General features: G+C 35.0%; 1 protein-coding gene across 7 annotated transcripts in view; it reads right to left on the reverse strand.

Annotated features, from left to right (window-relative positions):
- The window catches only part of RIF1 (replication timing regulatory factor 1), a 60,925-nt gene that overhangs the window by 7,327 nt on the left and 30,751 nt on the right, over positions 1-22,847 (reverse strand). For 4 of the 7 annotated variants that reach the window (XM_061135378.1, XM_061135379.1, XM_061135380.1 and 1 more), the window contains exons 21-34: positions 18,673-18,772; positions 16,410-16,674; positions 15,299-15,341; positions 14,237-14,439; positions 13,578-13,677; positions 12,348-12,461; positions 10,924-11,075; positions 9,928-10,008; positions 9,795-9,846; positions 6,205-9,429; positions 4,144-4,290; positions 3,740-3,817; positions 3,535-3,650; positions 2,997-3,150 (exon numbers count right to left, since the gene is read on the reverse strand). In XM_061135378.1, coding sequence (XP_060991361.1) covers positions 2,997-3,150; positions 3,535-3,650; positions 3,740-3,817; positions 4,144-4,290; positions 6,205-9,429; positions 9,795-9,846; positions 9,928-10,008; positions 10,924-11,075; positions 12,348-12,461; positions 13,578-13,677; positions 14,237-14,439; positions 15,299-15,341; positions 16,410-16,674; positions 18,673-18,772 — 4,830 coding nt within the window. The remainder of the gene's footprint in view (positions 1-2,996; positions 3,151-3,534; positions 3,651-3,739; positions 3,818-4,143; positions 4,291-6,204; positions 9,430-9,794; positions 9,847-9,927; positions 10,009-10,923; positions 11,076-12,347; positions 12,462-13,577; positions 13,678-14,236; positions 14,440-15,298; positions 15,342-16,409; positions 16,675-18,672; positions 18,773-22,847) is intronic. The other 3 variants (XM_061135383.1, XM_061135381.1, XM_061135384.1) reach the window with 3 other exon arrangements.

A 22,847-nucleotide genomic window follows, 5' to 3' on the forward strand; every position in this document is an offset into this window, starting at 1 on the left:
ACAAAGACCCCTGAATTCAATGACTTAAAATTTATCAAACTTAAATTTCCCCTTCCTCAACACCTGTCCATCAACTTTTTAACCATCCCCACAACTTAGGTTTATAAAAATGTAAAGGGATACTACCTGCAAGATTTGTAATCTGGAGAATAAAATTAAGGGGTTTTACTTAGCTGCTTAAAATCACTGGGGGTTGTTTAGTCTCTATAAACAACTGACTCTTTTGGCCACTCCATGGACTGCAGCCCAGATTCCTCTATTCATGGAATTTCCCAAGCAAGAAAACTAGAGTGGGTTGCTCTGTCCTTCTCCAGTGGATCTTCCTGACTCAGGGATCTATCTAACCGGCATCTCCTGCATTTGGCAGTCACATTCTTTACCGCTGAGCCACCAGGGAAGCCAGAGTTCCCATATGACCCAGCAATTAGATTCTGTTACAGATATATCCAAGAAAAATAAAAAACATGTCCACACAAAAACTTGTATATGAATGTACGTAACAGCATATTTGTAATAGAAAAGGGTGTAAACAACCCAAATGTTCAACAAGTGATGAATGGATAACCAAAATGCTGTAGTCACAGAATGAGGTATTACTAGGTTGGTGCAAAACGTAATTCTAGTTTTTCACACTGTTGAAATTCATCATTAGATACTGAAATACATTCTAAAATAAAGGTGGTTATGTTATACATCATTTTAATGAGCATTTCTCACTTTTTTCTTTGCTAATGACTTATTACTTGATATTTATATTTATTAAGACTATGGAAATGATATTACACAAAAAACAAGTGTGAGCAATTTTCTTATTTGAGTTCAAAATGAGTCACAAAAAGAGCAGTCAACTCGCAACATCAACAACGCATGTGGCCCGGGAACTGCTCATGAACGTACAGTGCAGTGGTAGTTTAAGAAGTTTTGCAAAGGAGACAAGAGCCTTGAAGATGAGAAGTATAGTGGCTGACCATTGCAAGTTGACAAAGACCAACTGAGAGGTTATCATCGAAGCTGATCCTCTTACAACTACAAGAGAAGTTGCCCAAGTACTCAACGTTGACCATTCTACAGTTGTTTTGTGTTTGAGGTAAATTGGAAAGGTGAAAAGGCTTGGTAAGTGGGTGCCTCATGAGCTGACTGCAAATCAAAAAAATCATCATTTTTAAGTGCTGTCGTCTCTTATTATACAACAAACCATTTCTCAGATTGTAACATGCAATGAAAAGTGGATTTTGTACAACCAGCAATGACCAGCTCAGTGGCTGGGCTGAGAAGCTCCAAAGCACTTCCCAAAGACAAAATTGTACCAAAAAAAGGTCATGATCACTGTTTGGTGGTCTGCAGCCCATTTGATCCACTATAGCTTTCTGAATCCCAGCGAAACCATTACAACTGACAAGTATGCTTAGCAAATCAATGAGATATACCGAAAACTGCAACCCCTGCAGCTGACATTGGTCAACAGAATGACTCCAATTCTTCTCCACAGTAACATCTAACTACATGTTGCACAACCAACACTTCAAAAGTTGAACAACTTGGGCTACAAAATTTTGCCTCATCTGCCACATTCACCTGACCCATCGCCAACCAACTACCACTTCTTCAAGCATCGACAACTTCTTTGCAGGGAGAACAATTCCACAACCAGCAGTAGGCAGAAACTATTTTCAAGAGGTTCATGGATTCTCAAAGGATAGATTTTTTACACTACAGGAATAAACAAACATTTCTCACCGGGAAAAATGTGTTGACTATAATGGTTCCTATTTTGATTAATAAAGATGTGTTTGAACCTAGTTATTAATATAATGATTTAGAATTCAAGGTCTGAAACCACAATTACTTTTGCACCAACCTATTATTTATAAAGAGGAATGAAGTACTAATACTTGTGAACCTTGAAAACACTGTGTTCAGTTAAAGAAACCAGTCACAAAAGTCTATATACAGGTTATAAGAACCGACCTTTTAAGAAATGTCCACAATAGGAGAGACAAAATTAATAGTTGCCTTGGGGGTGGAAGTGCAGTGACTGATGAATGAGTAGAGAGGTTGTTTCATTTTTTAAAAGAATAAAAAATGTTCTAAAATTAGGTCTTGGTGAAGGCTGTGGTACTTTGTGACTGTACTAAAAAACCACTTGTGTGCTTTGGGTGGGCGAATTTTATGGTATGTGGCTGTACCTCAGGTAAAGCAGTTTCAACTCTTCATCTTACAAAAATGCAAATCACTAATAGTTGTTTTTGTTGAACTGGTTAAACGTTTTAAAAAATCAAACAAAACTAATAATAAATCAAGGACTTTTAAGAATACTGAAGTCTTCAGTAGCCTGCAAACTCCGATCTCAGAAATTCTAATAGAACACCATTTTTACTCTTAACATACTCCATTTTTTATATATTCACAGTTTTGCCTACTGATGAATACATAAAAGGTTTCTGAATGGGTTTCAGAAGAGTTTGTAAATTCTTTAGAAACGATTTACAAAGTTTTCTATACGTATTTTTAGAGGGAAAAGAACCTCGGTTTTCGTAAGAATCTTAAGAAATGTCCATAACCTGAAATGTTTGTGTGTTAAAAGTTGAAGAACAAGTTAAAAAAAAATTTGATCACAACTGCTTTGGATATCAAAATCAAAATACTGTTAACCACAAATCTGCAAGATTTTGGGGGGGTAAATGTTTAGATTTGAACATCTAGGTTTTAGAAACAGCAGCCAGGAAACCAATCACTTATTTGGTAGACATAAAAGATGAGCTAGAAAAGTAGAATTCAAAGAATAAAGAGGTGTAATACACAATAACAGTACAAAATAAATAAACTTCTCTGTGGAATTATAAATCAACCTTTTAAGTTACTCTTGACTGCAGGGGAAAGGAAGTTAAGGCATCATACAAAATGAGCTTTTAAAGCAAGAATACTTGACATGCAAACTTCTGGAGTTGTACTGTTTGATCACTTACTCATACACAATTTAACATCTATGGCATTACCTGTTGCTCATGATATATTCTGAGAGCCTTTTTCACGTTAGACACTTTTGGAGAACGGATAGGAAGAGTTTTTATTTCAGATGCTGTAAGGGTACTCAAATCGCCAATTGTTTTTATATTCTTGGCTCTAATGAGCTGTCCCAGTCCTCTTGCCCTAAAGAGATAAGAGAAACAGGAAAAATGTCACAAAGTTTTATATTTTCTATTTGTAAGGGCCTATCCAATTGATTTTCCTGATTTAAGCTCAATCATAACAAAATTTACATAGACACACCTATCCCACAGAGGATAGATATCGTGCATTTAAAACAAAATTTGAATCTGATTTATATGCCTGGCTCAAGCAAGATTAACTGTTCAATACTTCTATTACTGCCCTATCTCAATCATTTTCCCAGCTGTATTTTCATTTACTTCTAAAATAAAATGTATGAAAGTATGGATAAATCAATTCTAAACATGAGAAGCCTGATCATTTAAACATCCCTGTTAACAAAGTGGCATCTCTAGGTATAGACCAAGATAAATAACCACTTACCACATGTTGGATGTAATCTGAGGTAAAATGATGTCAACTGGTGCTACACAGTTCACCAAAGCAGGGTAAACACTTTCTGTTGGGCATGGCACAGATTCCTTAGACATTTCTGCAATCTTAGAATAAATTTCAAAAGCTGTTAAACAGAGGTCACCTAACTGAACATGAAAATATAAAGTTGCATGAAAACTAAAGCACTTCTTACTAAACACTTCTTTGAGCTCTTAAATTTAGAGCTACGTGATCCTGGGGACAGAAATCCTTTGGCTGAAGTGGTATTATGCTAGACAGAAGAAAGGAGAAAAAAAACTCAGAACCCTAGGTAACTATAATTTTACAAGTTTATTTTCACAACTGACAGACTGCAGTCATATTTTACAATTTTCAGAAAATGTAAAATGTAATAACAATACTACTGAATCAACTACTTGCTTGGCTCATCAATGCCTCTTACCACCTCTTCTCTTCATGTCTGCTTACCAAGTAAGCAGACAAAAGAAAAATATATCCAAATGAAGTACGTTTTGTTTCTTAAAAAGTTAATATTAAGACAAATTGCTCTATGCAATTCTGTGTTTGCATATGTGTTTTTTAAAGCCTACAGCTTACCTTAGATTGCACAGTAGGTGAAGTTTTAACACTTTTTACCATGAAAGAACTATTTGAAGAATGGCACCTAACAATAGGGCATCGCCTATCAATGTCATCTGCCAATCCTGCTTGGTATATAGGATCTGCAAAGGAGACACGGCGAACCTGAAAACATTTAAGTCATGTTTTTATTTTTAAAAAGTTTAAAAAAATAATACCATAAATTCTCATTTTTAGCCAAAAATAGCATGTATGTTTAGAGGTCTAATTTATCTCACTAGAAGCCAACTGCACATAGTTGCAGTTGTTCCTGGTGATTGTTTTCACAAATATTAAGACCAAGGGTCATTCCAAGTATCCATGGTCTAAACTGTCTGCAAAGTACAGCAACAAGGAGAATGAAAGGATAGGAGTAGAAACTTAATGAAATTGCATGTAACAGTTAAAAGTATACAAATTTCTACTAACCTCACAGGCTTACTGCAGACCATAAAGAACAAGGTAAAGAGGCAGAGACAGTACTAACTGGCCTCTGGTATACCTTAATAATCTTAGTTCTTAATTGTTTGAGGGTACCAGAGTCACAGCAATGGGGTGGGATTTTTTTGTTAAAACAAAAACAAAAAACAAAGGCTTAGCCCAGCTTGAAGTTATTTTGGCCTTTTCTAAACTATTCAGTTACTCAGCTATCTGATGAAAGTACCCAACGGAGCACATAAAACCGTAATATGTATATAAATGTTTTATTCCCAAAATATTGAGAACTTATTGTAAATATCTGCTATAGAAAACTATCATATGTAAATAAAAATTAAACATAAGTTACTATCAAACAAAGCATGACTATAGTTAACCGGTATTAACAATCTAATGTATACTGAAGACATCATTTCATCTTCATAAATTTTTCAAGAACTTCTATGGCCTAGTTGAACCTAAGATTAAAAAAAAAAGGTAAAAAGATTCAAAAGCAAAGCAAGAGCAAACCAAAAACCCTCAAGTATTAAGTCTTCCTAAGAATTAATCTCTGAATTCTCAAAATAAAAGTTTTTAGTATATTTTGGAAAGTTTTCACAATGTGCTGGCTAAAGGCAAAATTACGTGTCAGTATGATTTTATCTACATATACATGTTTGTATACACAAACACATATATTCCACAGTAAATGGTAGGTCCAATTTCAAAATTAAGGAATGCCCACACAGTACCTTTATAAAACAGCTAGTTATAGAGGACAAGTGGAGCTATGTAAAGCACATGCAACTTTTCCTTTCTAAACTATGTGCAAGTCACAGGGTCAGAGACTAAAGCAGATACATAGGTAATCCATATGCGTACAAACTAAAGTATTAAAATGTAGTGAAGAAGATGAGGACGTTAACATAATTAATCACAAATGAAATCATATCCAGAAATTAATGAAGGCATAGCCTAAGGACATTTTTTTTAATTAGAAAAGGTCTAAGTTTATGTAAAGACTTAAATGTAAACAAGACAGCATAATGTTCTAGCACACAGTAAGTGCTAACTAAAGCTCCTTTATCGGTTTCTAAGTGTTTCCTTGTATATTATAGAAGAGCGGAAAAAAAATCACCATGAGAGATTATCAATTTTGCAAAATGTGAAAAATGGTGATGGTTGTATAAAGATTTACAGCTAAGTGTTAGGCTTCCCTGGTAGCTCAGTCAGTAAAGAATCTGCCTGCAGTGCAGGACACCCAGGTTTGACCCCTGGCTCGGGAAGATCCCCTGGAGAAGGAAATGGCAAACCACTCTAGTATCCCTGCCTGGAAAGTCCCATGGACAGAGGAGCCTGGCAGGCTGCAGTCCATGGGGTCGCAAAGAGTCGAGGACAAATGAGCGACTGACACCAGGTCCTGAAATAAAGGAATACTTAAAGGGCTTCAGTCTTTTTTCTCAACATCTCGCCTCCTACCTGCCCTTTTCTCTGTCATAGTATATATTCATAATGAATGGTCATATAAGCCTAATATTCTCTCATTCACTAAGTGTCAACCATATGGCCACAATATTCCAATTAAACTTGGACTCATTAATATTCAGCCTCAAATCCCCCTACCTTGTGAACAGGTGACGAGATTTCATCTTCTTGGGGTCTTTTTAGTCCTCTCTTTAAAATGCTGGTGGATGGAGAAGCCAAAGGAGACCAGACACAACGTGTGTGCAGGCCACTAGGACTCTCATTTGCTGACATGAATAGAGGATCAATATCCTTTAGTTTTTGAGGAGATGTATTACTGTCTTCTGATATCAGTTCAGAAACACCTGTTTCAGATGTCAGAGGTTGTGGTATCTCCTCTACTTTCTCTGAAGTACGGTGAACTTCCGGTAAAGTTTCATTACTTTCCACTACCATTTGATTGTCACCTAGTTGTGTTTCCTCCAATTTATTAGGTTCAGTATTCGTTTCAGTTTTATTAAGGTCAACCTTTCCTTCTTCAGTGATCATCTCAAGTGTGTCGGGAACAAAGCTATCGACTTCTACATCTAACTCCTTTGTTTCAGCTTCTATAGGCAGAGCAGCTTTGGTAGTTAAATCTTCATCTTCTGTTTCAGAGACATGGTCAGATTCAGTAGTCACCTCACCAACCACTGTTTTTTCACAATTTTTTATTTCAGCGTTCATTTCTTCAAATGAGCCTGGATCAGATTCATCACTTCCTCTGCCTAGCTCCCCAACTGCTACTTGTTCAGAGATCTCTACCTGAGCACTCACTTTTACAGGTGTCGGATTATCAGAATAATCAGTAGCTGAATTCAATTCCTCAGTTACTGCTTCACCGGCTTTCAGTTTTTCAGGTGAATCCATTCTTTCACTGTTTTCCTCTGTTACTTCTTTTTCTGAAATACCAGTTTTGACACTGTTTTGTTCAGAGAAGCCAGCTTCAGACTGATCATTTTCTACATTCAATTCCACAGCATCTACTTCTTCTGGATTTGATTCTGCATTTGATTCAACATTAACAATGTTCTCTGTATTCAATTTCTCTTTTGGGGTGGCCTCTGACTTTTCTTCTTTGGTCTCCAAAGTAAAACATTCCAGTGAAATATCTTTGGAAACATCTAAATGTGGGTCAACAGTTTTACATTTCTTATTAGATGGCTCCTGGCTTTCTAGAAATATTGCTTCCTCAGAATCCCTACCAGAAGTTTCTTTAAATTTTACCATTTCAGAAGGAAGAAAGCTTTGAGTAGTATTTTCTTTCAACTCAGTTTCAGATACAATTAATGAGTCATTAGTAGTATCATTCTCTTCCTTGAGATCCAAATGAAAATTCACACTGTGATGCTCATCTAAAAGTTTTACCTCTGAGTCCAGATCAGCTTTCGAAGTTTCTGAAATAGATACAGGTGTTTCCATATCTGTCTTTTTTGTTTCATTGACTTTTACATCGTAATTTTCTGTATTTTTTAACCCAATAAATGACTTTTCCTGAGGCTGTGATTTTTCTCCACAACAATCACAACCTTTAGATCGCCTCACCCTTCTACTTCTCTTGTGTTGGCATTCTACTGTCTGAAGAGTTTTTTCAGAAAGCAAAGAAGTGTCTGGTGTCCCTATTTTTGAGGATTCCCCCACGCTATTTTCTATAGAATCTCGCTTATGTAACCTCTTATTGGCATTTCTAGTCCTTAGATATGATTCTGGTACAGAAGGATTTGAAAAGGAATGTTCTGCATCTTTGTTAGTTTTACTTTTTCCCTCAGAAGTATTCAATACATCATCAGAAACTTGTAATAAATCTGGAGATACTATAGAATCTTGAAGAGTTACAGTATTACTTTCATCTCTTTTTTCACAGATTTGAGATTCTATATCTTTGTCTACTTCAGAATTCTCTTTGTAATCATGTGCCTGATTTTCAACTTTTATACATTCCTGATTTACCATTTTCTCTTCTTGATCTTCAATGTCAACACTGTCGCTGCTTTTGTTCTTCCCTTTTCCAGATCTTTTCTTTTTAGAACCTTCTTCTTTTGCCTCAGAACTATCAGATTCTGAGTTTTCAATGCTGGAAAGTAAACCCTGGGATGCTCTTCTCGTTTGATATCGTGTTCGTCCCCTTACTGGTTTCTCGGAGGATTTATCTGCAATGTCCTGCACACCATCTCCCTCAGATTTAGTATTCTCAAGATCTGGCTTTCTTCTATTTTCATCAATTTCAGCATTAGCACTGGTCTCCCCAAAAGCCTTCTCATGTATATTATTTCCTTTGTCAACTAAGTTTTCCTGTACACACTGTTCAGAAATCAATTTTTGCTTAGGTAAAACATCATCTTTTTCATGTAATGGACTCTTCTGCGGAGTCTTTTCTTCTTCTTTACGTCTTTCCCTTTTTTGATGATTATTTTCTTTATCTTGGCTATCAGTGGTTGGTTCTACTGTTTCTGAACGGCGCCTTAAAGATCGCCTAAGGGTTTTCTGATTTGGAGTTACCTGAATATGACTATCCTCATTTACTGTCTGATCTGTTATTATGGCTGGGGGTGTATTTTCTTTGGATTCCAAGTTAATTTCTAAGGTTCTCTCTTCTACAGTATTGTTTTCTAATAATACAGTATTCTCCACTGTTGATTTAAGCATTGTATCCTCATACTCCATTGTAGATTCAGAGAGATGAACCTGATTATCTAACACACATTCTGTCTGATTAAGCAAGCCAGGTGGGTTATTATCTAAGGCTATCGTGCCATCAACAGATTCTCCAGTACTTTTCTCTTGTTCAGATCTCATTAAGGGTTTAGACTTTTTACTCCCTAATGGTTCAGGTTTACTTGACCTTCGGCTTGATCTCTTAGTCCCATGCATTATTTTTTCAGAGTCAGATTTGGAAAGAGCCACTTCTCTTTTGTTTGCTTTTGATGGATTATCTGTTTTAGCCATGACTTCCGGGTTATTTTTCACTATTACAGTTGATGACATGTTATTCAAGGGTGAGGGACTAAAAGGTCTATTTTCTGAACCATCAAACTTTTCCAAAGTAATAAAGGATTGCCTTCGACTTGTAGGCTGTAAGGGAGCTCCAGAAATGGTGGCATTAGAAACCGAGCTACTGCTGACACCAAATGGATTTTCTGTAGTAGATGCATATTCAGTTGGTTTCTTTGAAGCAATTAAAGCTTTCTTTCTGGTATCATTATTACTGCTCAGTACTTTTGGACTGGTTTCCTCAATAGAACCACACTCATTATTCAAAAGGGAAGCCTTTTCAAGATGTTCATCCATACCGCAGTTTTCCATGACATGTTGAGGAACGACAACGTCATTCTCCTTTTGTTCCTCCTGCACAAAAATGTACACATACATACAGATTAACCAGCAAACAAGTCTGACTTTCTGGAGAAATTCTGTTTAAAACTTTAGCAATTCAAAGGGCAATCCGACTTTCAACATTTTGCAAATATCCCAAAAGTGATGGCAGATGCTCATTAATTTGCGTTTCCAATTTAAGTATTCAATAAAGAAAAATACATTTAAACAAACATGCACTCACACAGATACAGATCCACACACAGAACAACTATAATTCTGCTAAAGACTGCTAAGGAGAGCTAAGACATTATAGAACAAAACTTAACATTAATATAAGAGACTCAATAGTGGAAAGCTAATTTGAAAAACTCAAAAATATGAAAATAACAATATACCTTAAATATCATCTTGGAGTCTTTTGATTTTTCAACTGAGGTAGAAATTTCCCTGAAATAAATAAGTGTGCAAATTAGAATACTGCTAATAAGGAACCAGAAAATCAGTTACTTCAGCAACTTCTGTACTTACATAGATTCTTCCTGACTATACTGAGAAAATAAAGTATCTTGTGAAACATCCAGATTATTATACATGGCAGGAATATCACACCTGAAAAAGATTTTAAGACTAAGTTTAATATTGTGTCTATTAAGTCTCTCAATTGTGTCTGACTCTGCATCCACATGAACTGTAGCCCACCAGACTCCTCTGTCCATGGAATTCTCCATGCAAGAATACTGGAATGGATAGTCATTTCCTTCTGCAGGGGATCTTTCTAACTCAAGGATCAAACCTAGATTTCCTGCATTGCAGGCAGATTCTTTACTGCTTGAGCAACCAGGGAAGCCCCCTGAGAGTACCCTGAAAAGCAAGGAGATCAAACTACTCAATCCTAAAGGAAATCAACCCTGAATATTCGTTGGAAGGACTAATGCTGAAGCTGAAACTCCAATACTCTGGTCACCTGATGCAAACAGCAGACTCACTGGAAACGACCCTGATGCTGGGAAAGATTGAGGGCAGGAGAATCGGGGGGCAACAGAAGATGAGACAGATGGATGGTATCAATGACACAATGGACATGAGTTGGAGCAAACTTGGGGAGACAGTGAAGGACATGGAAGCCTGGTGTGCTGCAGTCTATGAGGTTGCAAAGAGTTAGACATGACTTAGCCACTAAACAACTTCAATATTTGATATTCTTACAACTAAGCTTACAATTCTACATCTAGTTACCTTTTAAGAACAATATAAAATCAAGTCTTAGATACCTATTTCCCAGATTTTCCATGAAACCATTTCCCTGATCTTTCAAGACCTTAATAAACGGATTCAGTTTAGGAACATTGGTGCATTTCAAGATAGCCTGACACACTATGAAATGTAGCTATGTACAATCTTTTTGACATTTAAAATACAGTACAATATACCAGTATCTTAGTTCTAAACTCAAAATTATGGTTTGCTGCATGAAATCTAAATCTAAGCACAGAAAACTCAATTCAACATAAAAGTACTACAAACCTCTTTGTTTTGAGTACTTCTTTCTGGTGTTCAGTTAGTATTCTTTCCTTTGTTTCTTTTCCTTCTGGAGGTATAAACACAAAGTCAGTAGACTTTTCTTCTTCCAAAGGCATTTCACTCTTTGCTTTTGGAGTTGAAGACTCTAGTTTCAACTGGAAATTCAAACAGTAAATGCACATTTTGAGTTTCGAAATTATTTTCCAATACATCAATCAATCTCTCTTTGGTACTCTGATAATGGTTTTGATGATGACTAGGAAGTTTGAAGTTCAAACCTATAGAATATTCCTGGATAATCACAATTAGTACAATGTCCCTAGCTTTTCATTCTGCCTATATTAAATACTCAGAAAATAAAATTACACCTCTTTGGGTGTTCATTGGAAGGACTGATGCTAAAGCTGAAACTCCCAATACTCTGGCCACCTCATGTGAAGAGTTGACTCACTGGAAAAGACCCTGATGCTGGGAGGGATTGGGGGCAGGAGGAGAAGGGGACGAGAGAGGATGAGATGGCTGGATGGCATCACCAACTCGATGGGCATGAGTTTGAGTAAACGCCGGGAGTTTGTGATGGACAGGGAGGCCTGGCGTGCTGTGATTCATGGGGTCGCAAAGAGTTGGACATGACTGAGCAACTTAACTGAACTGAAGAAGTAGGCAAATGTGTGCTTACCAGGGAAGCATGGGCAAGTATGTTTTTCAGCCCAACATGCAGAAATCAAGTGGTTTGGCAGGAAAAAAGTACATCTGTGATTTCAAGTTGAAGCACAAACTACTCAAGTAAAAGTTGCCAAAATCATATGCCCAACATACTAATATTGGTACCCAATGTCACTTTTACAAATTTCAGCACAGATGTTTTCATTTTACTTTATAATTCTACAAGACTATGTCAAAGTTATTCTTTAAAAATATTTTTCTTTCATTTTCCCAGAGCCATGGTCTCAAGGTTCTAGAATAACCCCTTTACTGGAGGTCTTAGAAGAAAGACTATCTGAAACTTGGTTAATTTGCCACTAGTTACTAGATATTTAGTTTTATATATGAGGTTATGACAAATGTCTTATGTAGGCATTCTCTTTCTAGTCAATAAAAGTTGTTTTAAAATATTTCCCTTTCATTCTACCTAAGTTATTCAAATCTAGTTTCATTCTATCTAAAGAGGGTTACTGTCTGGAGTAATTATACTAAATAAACACTCAGTACTATGCAGATGTAACTTTACTAAGAAGTAATCATTTCCCAAAGTGTCAAGATTTCCATACCATCTTAATAAGTCTTTGTAGGCCAAACTATATTTCCCTACAATCCCATCATTTAGTTTTTAACAGTTTTTTCTTCCAGTTAGAAGTTGTATATTCTCAAGCTGACATATATTTTAATCTTAAGAGTTCTACTAAATACACTTTGGAAAAACATACTTTAGCTGGTGGTTTCACACTGTCTTTTGTTTGTGCCGCCAAAAAAGAATCTCTTTTTCCACTTGATTTTCTTTCCATGCCACTTATCTTCATATTTAATTGTGAATTTTCTGTCTGTTTTTATAAAAATAAAACAATTTCCTTATGTGCAAATGTTTGTTTATCCTTTTCACATCGGTAATTACAGTGTAATCAACATTTATTTCAAATTTGAGTATTCAAATCTACTAGATCATGTCAAAGAAAACAAAGCCATTGTCTAATACAGTAACAGCTAATAAATTTGGTGTCACAACTTATACAGCATTAGTTTTGCATCATTTAATAAATTCTAAAATAAGCTATACCAAATAAATATTCTAAAAACAAATTACTGGACTCAAATAGCCCACTGATTACTGGAAACTTTTCTAACAGAAAAACCTAAACTATAACACTTTAAACAATAAAACATACATGACAGAAAACACTATCAGGTCCTCCTAACAGAATATATGGCTTTTTCGAGCCATATTACACTGAATGAGTCTCAAAAAGTCTAGGTAATTTTCTGATGAGAATTTTAATTTTATCCAAAAAACATAACTAAATAAGAGTACTTAGCTATAACGTTTTCTCTTACAGGTTCTAAACAAATAATAGCTAGACTCATTTGTTGTTGAATAGGAACAAAATGTCTAAGTGTTCTACCTGATGAGTACGTAGTACTTTTATCTTTACTCCTTAATCTTTATAGTCATCTAGTATTATTAACCACAGTAACCTTGTTCCAAATGGAAAATGTGGTATCAATGATTTGTTTCTCTAACAGAAGGAATGAGATTCAATGGAAAGAAATGAGAAAATGAAGTGTAGCTCTTAATAGTAACTAGAATTCCTAGTTTATACAAAGCAACATTTAATCATATCTTAATAATTTTGACCTTTGTAAAATAATACATGAAGTGCCAGTTTTTAAAAATAAAAGATCATTAATGAATAAGAATCAGGTATTATTTACATGAGAATCTATGGTGAAATTTACTGCCTTTTAATTTGTAAGTTTTCTAGGCCACACAACTAACTGCATGCAAAACCCCTATGCTGTAGAACTCTTCTGTTCAGGTTTTACTTGTTTTATCACTTCAATAGAACAGTCTTAAGCTTCTGTCTTTTTTAAAATTACACTGATATCCAATAAATGACTCAAACATCATATAAAAGTAAATAAAAACATATCCCCCAACTTACTGTATCTGAATATGGTCCACTGGATTCCTCCATAATTTCAACATTTTCCAAACCAGGCAATAAAAGCAGAGATTTTTGTTTGGCTTGTTTTAGTATTGGCCTTCAAAAATAAAGAAATAAATAAATATACTTTGAATTAAGTAGTACTGATGGCTCATTAACAAGAACAGTTCATTTACAATTTTAAAGGGATAAAACACATCCAGCTTAAGACTGTTTCTTATTCTACATCCATAAAACAGGGAGAAATTTACAGACACTATTAGAATTTTTCACTAAACTCTTCAGTTTCTGAATTTTATTCTTTAAAAACTTCTCAAACTTTCCAAATTTTTACCATAAAATTTCAAACAAGAGCAGACTGTCACATTAAATACATATCAGCTAGATTTAATAGCCATCAGCTTCCTGCCCCTTGCTGGAAACTCCTTTTGTTAAGCATAATTTGAAACTGCTTTTTATGTTTCTAAAACTAAGTTTATTCTAAGGACCAAAGCAAAGGGTCAAATAATTTTAATAATTACCATGTACTCCAAATAAGAATATTTTAACTAGGAAATCCTCTGCAGTGATTCTACATAAGGATTTATGTTAAAACCGAAATGTCAATTTACATAATCAGAACAGAGTAACTATATAAAGTTTTATTGTTAGCATACTTTAACTCCTCAGGATAAATCAACATCGTCACTTTAGCAAATGTGGCATTCCAGAACTGAGCACTTTGTTTTCTTATCTGTTTATTCTTGTGTGAAAATATTACGCATAATAATGGCGAGATCTGTTCAAGAAGTTCACTGTCATAAGTTCCAGTGTAGCTGACATGTAGACAAGCAATAATTTCTCCTAGTAGCTTTTCTAACTAGGAAAAAGAAAAAGTTCATTAGGGTAACACTTTGTAATGTCACTTTTGAAAGAGAAAAAATAAAAGTACAAAGCATACTAAACAACTCACAGAGCATGTTATCATTTCAATTTTTAAAACTCAAATGACTTTTTAAAAATTTTTATTGAGTTATTTTTGGCTGTGCTTCGTCTTTGTTGCTGCACAGGCTTTTCCCCAGTTGCACAGAATGGGTGGGGGCCACTCTTCAGCTGTGGTGCTCGGGCTTCGCGTTGGGTGACCCCTGTTTTGGAGCACGAGCTCTAGGGCACACAGGCTTCAGCTGTTGCAGCACGTAGGCTCAGCAGTTGCAGCTCCAGGGCTCTAGAGCACTGGCTCAGGAGCTGTGGCATGTAAACTTATTTGCTCCGCAAGATGCAGGATCTGCATTGGCAGGCAGACTTTTTACCACTGAGCCACGAGGAAGTCCTCAAATGGCTTTTTAAAAGCTCTCATCACCTTCAATATATAATACTCTTTTCTTTATAAGCTGACAAGAATTTACTTTATTGATAGAACAGCTTCAATTCAAGTTTACTTTCCATTAACAGAAGAAATTTGTTTTCACATAAATTATGAGATTAATAGTTGCCTAACCTTGGAGCCAATTACCTTCATACATAAAAGAATGAGACAGGAGTAGTTGAGTTATAGGAATGTAAGGCAATATTATTAAATCGTGAATGATCCTTGGATTATACCCATTTCATATCAAAAGTTCATTAAAGTATAATGATATCCCTTTAAAACAATCAGCAGAATTATATTGAAGGGAGACATTTAAATTCTAAAATTTCTCTTCATGAAAGTATGTTTTATGAACAATATCTATTTTTACCTTGTTGTTCATACAACTATACACTTTAGGAACTTCATCAAACCTAGAAGAAAAACAGAGTACCATTTATATTTTAGAACATCAAACCTAGAAACATTGTAATGCAGCCAAAAACTGAGATGTGTAGTGATACAAAAAGATGCCCAAAGACTTAACAAAAAATGTCAAACTGCAAACATTAAACATGAAACAAACCTGTCTTTTAACATAGGAGTTAAAGAAAAACATCTGGAATAGACCTCAAAGTATTATTACTAATCACTTGTTTCTATGCTTTTTAAAAAGCATATTTTTGATGAAGTTTAAGGACTAAAAAAGACTCAAAAACTTAATGAATTTGAAGTTCCATTAAATCTGGTCCTAAAGCTTCCTTTGTGTTTATGAAAAACAGGCTGTATTATGACTGAACCACATAAGCTTGCTATAAAGAACACTGATGAATTCTCTCAAAATGCTTCTTTAAAATACGTTAGTTGGGATTTTTTCATGGTTTTTCTCTTAAATACTGCTTGCATTGGTTCAACTGCAAAAGGTAATATAAAACAAACTTCTGGAGAGTAATTCAGATATTTAAATGCACATACTTTTTGAATCAATAATTTCATTTTAGGGCCCTGTTCTGCAGGAATAGTGGCAAATGATTTATGTACAAATACATTGACCTGTGATATTGTTAGTTATGAGAGAAAAGACTAGAAAACATGTCCAACAGGAAATTGGGTAAAGCGTCATGGAGTCCTGTGCAGACATTAAAAATAATGAAAGGTTAAGTAAGTATCATATACTTAACTGCTAAGTAGTATGTCAAGTCACATAAATTATATATTTAACATGTAAGATTTTTGTATTAACAGTTCTGTAAAGAGATGCACTAAAGTAAAAAGAGTGCTGTATGCAGAATGAAAAATTAAGGGACTTCCAATTTCTACCTCATATTTTATTATTTGAGGTATCTTTTTAACAAAAGCATAGTTTCATATATTATCCTCTCCAGTAAACTTTAACGATTAAGATCTTTAACAACACAGCTGATATGACAACAACAACAGTTTGCTACCCATACCTAGTTATATATTTTTAAGTCTAAGAGCTATCAAGGCAAAATACTTACTTTGAGTTTTCATAAAATAATGCCAGAGGTCTTGTTAAAGCTGCAAATATTTTCCGGATCATAGAAGGCAGAGAAATACGTCCAAGTACACTGGAAAGAATGCTGGTGATCGAGTTGCCAATAGTGAGGAGGGTATCAGAATGTACTTCCTTGAGGCTCAGTGTGTGAAAAGAATAGATCACTCTCACAATAAGTTTAAATAAAGAAGCCAGCTTCCCTAAAGGTTCCTTCTTCTTTTTGGACCAATCTGAAGGTCTCTGTGGTGCTAAGATAAAATTAAACAGTGACAGCTTTTAGAATTAATGGTAATTATAGCAAACTAATGTAATTAAATGACACAATATGATCCACTACTTCAGGAAACAGTGTTTTAAGCAAGAAGCATCAATGGATGAAAAACTCATGAATCAAAGTATGCTGAGTAACAAGATATTTATGAAGTCTCAAAGTACTTGCCACAAAACATTAATTTATTAATTATAAGTGGCTCCTAATGAATTTTATAGTGTAAAACTGACAGATATGATCTTAATCAAATAGTAAATGTTATCATCATCAACAGTGGGACAAACTGACTTCTATGCCTGTTGACATAATGCACTGATAAGAAAATACTGAATTACTTCTGTAGCATCCCCATAAAGAAATAAAATCTCAATTTAATATTAAGGAAATACTGATAAACCCCAACTGAGAGACCTTCAAAATCTAACCTTGTCTTTACTTCACTTCTAATGGTCATGAAAGACAAGAATTGGGAAATATTTTAGATCAAAGACTTGTCTTACAAGTGCTGTGAAATGTTCTAGGAAATAAAAAATAGAAAAGGGGGTGGGGGTGAAAAGAAGACAAATAATCAACTGATAACTGAGGAATCCTAGTAAAAAATATTTAGTGTCTTTGTTTAATTTTTGCAATGTTTCTCTAAAACAAATATTACAAGTAAAAGTTATCAAAAACTCTCAAAGTGATCCTGATGCACATTTATGAATAACAACAATTTTATTTCAACTATTTGTAAATTTTGTTTCCTCTCAGCTTGTGCTGGCTGTTTTTAGATATCTCCCCTAGTTTCAATAAATTTAAACAGCCACAAACACCTCTTGCAAGACAACAATTGAAAATAAAAAACATTTCTAATTCTGGGTTTACAGATCATAGATAGAAATGATATTCAGTTAATTCTAATTTTTCAGAAGTTAACAAAACATGTAAAACTTTCAACAAAGGGATCATCATCTATGCCTTATCAAACTTCAGGGGCTTAAAAAATATATTCTAATATCATTTGCTATATAGCCTTTCTATAGCTCAGGTATTTAGAGAATTTTAATTTTCCTGACAAAGAGGTAATCAGATTAAGTATTGCTCAGTCTGAAGGGGGACTAAGACTAAAGAAAAAAAATCTATTTCTGTGACTTGAGGCTGGGATGCTTTAATTACCAAACAAGTTTCTCTGTATTACTATAAAAACGAAACACCCAAAAAAAAGGCACCAAAAACTACCTCCACCGCAAAAAAACCCTGCAAATATTTTATGTTCTAGAAATCTTTACACTAATTCAAAGAAAGATCTTATTAAAGGAAAATGGATAAACAGGAAAAGTAACCTTTAAACAATATATTTTTCGTTATTAGAAGGTTCTTTTCTATTTAGTATGATCATATATAATCACTGATAGAAAATATATAATTCCAAAGAACCAATTAGTACATTAAAACAGCTCATATTACAAAATAATTTAGAAATAATCAAGGCATATAGTTATGAAAATAAGACTTGTTAAGATTTCAACTGCCAAATTTTATACAGTAATAACTGTGTTACACTTTTAGAATCATTTTAAACTTCCTGTAAAACCATAACCAATTAACCACTGCCATGATTTTCTATGCAATATCAATTCAATGATTATTTCAGATAAGGCTATCAAATAAGAACATTTTAACTAAGTTCAAGCTTTTTGTCCAGGTAATCCCTTATAACCAAATGGAGTAAGTAAAATCATCTGTATTATTAGGCAATCTCTAAATAGGACAAAATTTGTTTCTGCATCATAAAAAGGAGTTATACATTGCAGGGGTGGGTGAGAGAGATACATGGAGAGAGGGAAAGACATCAAGTATGTGAACTAGCAAAATAACGTGGTTATATAACATTAAATGTAGGTAAAATGAGTTGAGAAAAGCTATTAGGATTTGCCCTGATACAATTCAGACAGCCTTGCTTATGAAATACTGAATGAACAAATAAAATACTTACATTTAGTTTTGGGTTGATATTTAATATTATATGGTGAAAAGTCAATACAATCAACCATTACAGTAATAATATGAGTGATCCTATCCAAGAACAATAAATTCTGGAAAAGAAGAGTTAGGTATTACATTATAATCTTTTTAACTAATGGCATGGTTTATAAAACTTGTAAGCATGAATTAAAAAATATAACACTAACTCCCATGTATGACATACAGTGACACACACCATAGCTTATGCCATTTAAGATACATTAACTATATGTGTGTGTGTTAGTCCTTAGTCGTGTTCAACTCTTTGTGACCCCATGGACTGCAACCTGCCAGGCTCCTCCACCCCTGGAATTCTCCAGGCAGAAACACTTGAGTGGGTTGTCATTTCCTTTTCCAATTAACTATATGGTCATGACTCTCTTCCAGTTATCTGCTGTGTGCCAAGTATTCAATACTATACCTTTTTTCCCCTCAATACTGAAATGGAAGTGTTCACTAAACCCAGAAAAACCAAACATAAAAAAGTTGCTAAGCTCCCTGATAGTCTTTCCATCTCCCTCCTCAGATCCAAATGAAACAGAACAAAGGAAATCCCAGTACAACCAGTCAAGAACATCTCAAAACAAAACAAAAACAAAACAAAAAACCCCAGTGAGCTTTCAAAGAAGAAACTGAGTAACAAGACAAAGGAAGCTTCTGAGAAAAAGATGTGATCATTATTAGAAAAATCATATGGGTGAAAGACTACTGAAATTAAAGTTCTATACATTTGCCCTTCCTTTATTCTCCAATACTGTTCACTTGTCCAGTTCACTGGACTAATTCACAGGTCTACAAAGACAACCTTCCCCAGTGGATATTAAGCACCAAGAAGGGGAAGGGACAGCCTCCCTCGCCTGTTAACCTATGAATACCACATGGAAGAAGGTTCAGTCCAAATGACAATCTATACACCCATACAGAAAAGATATTAAAGATCTAGATGCTTCCATCTTGATCACAATTACAAGGCAAAGCTTCCTTATAACTACAATTTGCTATCAAAGCCAGATAAACAGGAATTCTCTCCTGGGTTAGGAAACACATTCCAGCTAATAATATTGCTCAATATAACCTTTATTGTCAAATATGAAGAAGGTGTGTTAAATACCAACAGAACTAATCAACAAGAGGTAACAACAGAAACATAAGAAAATACCCTCAAAGGTAAGAGGAAATCATATTCACTTAAAAACATTAAATGTAAAAAGAAAATTATAAAACACTTCAGCATTTAAACCGAAAGATGGACACAGAAATATCAAGCTCCCAGAAAGCAGTACCAGAAATTAAGCAAAACACAAAGAGATATAGAGAAAGAAGAGACACAGATGATGACACCTGAAGACCTCAGCACTTTTCCCTCAGATGAAGGCACAGCTCCTTAAATTGAAAGGATCTACCAAGTACTTACAAGAACAATTTTAAAAGATGCCTCAAGACACAACCTTGGTGAAATGTCTAAATTCCCAAGGCAAAAAGAAAACCCTAAACTTAAAAAACAGTTGATAATAACAAAATTAGTATCAAATGATGAATTTGAAACAGCAGCAGTACCAAAAATAACAATAGTCTTAGATGTGTATTTTGTCAGTCAGTCAGTCAGTTCAGTTGCTCAGTCGTGTCTGACTCTTTGCGACCCCATGAATCACAGCATGCCAGGCCTCCCTGTCCATCACAAACTCCCGGAGTTTACTCAAACTCATGCCCATCGAGTTGGTGATGCCATCCAGCCATCTCATCCTCTGTCGTCCCCTTCTCCTCCTGCCCCCAATCCCTCCCAGTATCAGGGTCTTCTCCAATGAGTCAACTCTTCGCATGAGGTGACCAAATTATTGGAGTTTCAGCATCAGCATCAGTCCTTCCAATGAACACCCAGGACTCATCTCCTTTAGGATGGACTGGCTGGATCTCATTGCAGTCCAAGGGACTCTCATAGAAAATGAAAGACTTTACAGAAAATGGAACAAATAAGCCTATCTTTAACTTCAGAGATGTGATAAAAATTTTTCTGGAACCTAAAAATTGTAACTAATTGGCTACATATTTGACAAGGAGTTATTAGTCACATATATGTTTATCATTTCTACAATATAAACATTGGAAAATGAGGAACTCCAATCTCACAAATGAAGGTTATCTGCAAAGATCTTAAAACACTAATCTACAATGTTTTAAAAGAATTTCACTGTGACCAAGAAGAGACTCTCAAGGACACAAAACTGGTTTAATATACAGAAATGTATATTAACAAGAGATTTCATATATGCCAGTAGTAACCAATTACAGGCAGGGAAGAGACCATTTATACTAGCTGAAAAACAACTATAAAACCCCCCAAATCAATCAAGCTAGGTTAAGTTTAGAACTAAAAAAATATTTCTGAACAGAAAAACTCAATGTTATAGATATATTATTTTCCAAATTAATCTCTGAATGCAATATAACCAATCAATGCCAAGCAAAATCCCAACAGGGTATTTTATAAAACTTAGGAAGATTCTAAACTTCTTCAGAAGAGAACAAAATGTAAGTCCATCCAAGACAAGAATTTAAAGGCAAAAACCAAGGGTCAAGCTTTTCCCTAAAAATCACAAAAACATTCAACAAGTTCACTGTCTCTGTGGCCAGTAACAGCACACTTTTAAAACCACTCTGACAAATACCATGCTATCAAAATTCCATAATCAGAACTGACACATTATAACTATCTCTACTCTTCTCAGCAGGGTAACCACTATCAAGGACTAGAAATCTTTTCAAATAAGAAAAATGCATGCTTCAGAGTAATAAATACAATAAATTTCAACTGGGAAGAACACTGTATTCATATATATATGTGCAAATAAATATGTAACTTACTGGTTTATTCTAGAATGATACATATCAAACTGCTGACAGCAGTTATTCTTTTCATAGAGTAAGGGAAAGGTGTGAATAGGAACCTACATTTTTAAGACCACAAACTTCCAAAGGACAGACTTTAAAAAGCTAATAGGTATATAAATTTAAGACCAGAAACTATAAAACTCATAGAGGAAAACATAGGCAGAACACTGTAAGATACAAATCACAGCAAGATCCTCTATGACCCACCTCCCAAAGTAATGGAAATAAAAGCAAGAATAAACAAGGGAGACCTAATTAAACTTAAAAGCTTTTGCACAGCAAAGGAAACTATAAACAAGGTGAAAAGACAACACTCAGAATGGGTGAAAGTAATAGCAAATGAAACAACTGACAAAGAATTTCCAAAGTATACAACCAGCTCATACAACTCAACACCAGAAAAACCCAATCAAAAAGTGGGAAAAAGACCTAAACAGACATTTCTCCAAAGAAAACATATGGATGGCTAATAAACACAGTGAAAACATCTTCAACACTGCTCATTATTAGAGAAATGAAAATCAAAACTACCATGAGGTGTCACCTCCATGAGTCAGAATGGCCATCACCAAAAACTCCACAAACAATAAATGCTGGAGAGGGTGTAGTGAAAAGGGAAGCTTCTTACACTGTTGGCGGGAATGTAGATTGATACAGACACTATGGAAGACAATGTGGTGACTCCTTAAAAAACTAAGAATAAAACCATCATTATTACCCAGCAGACTCACTACTCGTCAATATACGCTGAGGAAACCAAAACTGAAAAAGACCCATCTACGCCAGTGTTTTGAGAATTGGACTATAAAGCAAGTTGAGCGCCAAAGAATTGATGCTTTTGAACTGTGGTGTTGGAGAAGACTCTTGAGAGTCCCTTGGACAGCAAGGAGATCCAACAGTCCATCCTAAAGGAAATCAGGCCTGAATATTCATTGGAAGGACTGATGCTGAAGCTGAAACTCCAATACTTTGGCCACCTGATGCAAAGAACTGACTCATCTGAAAAGACCCTGATGCTGGGAAAGATTCAAGGAGGGAGAAGGGGATGACAGAGGATGAGATGGTTGGATGGCATCACCAATTCAATGGACATGAGTTTGAGTAAACTCCAGGAGCTGGTGATGGACAGGGAGGCCTGGTGTGCTGCAGTCCATGGAGTCGCAAGAGTCAGACACGACTGAGGGACTGAACTGAACCCCAATGTTTACTGTAGCACTATTTACATTAGCTAGTACAAAGAAGCAAACTAGATGTCCA

Source organism: Dama dama, chromosome 33 (genome assembly GCF_033118175.1).
Source record: "Dama dama isolate Ldn47 chromosome 33, ASM3311817v1, whole genome shotgun sequence".
Lineage (NCBI taxonomy): Eukaryota > Metazoa > Chordata > Mammalia > Artiodactyla > Cervidae > Dama > Dama dama.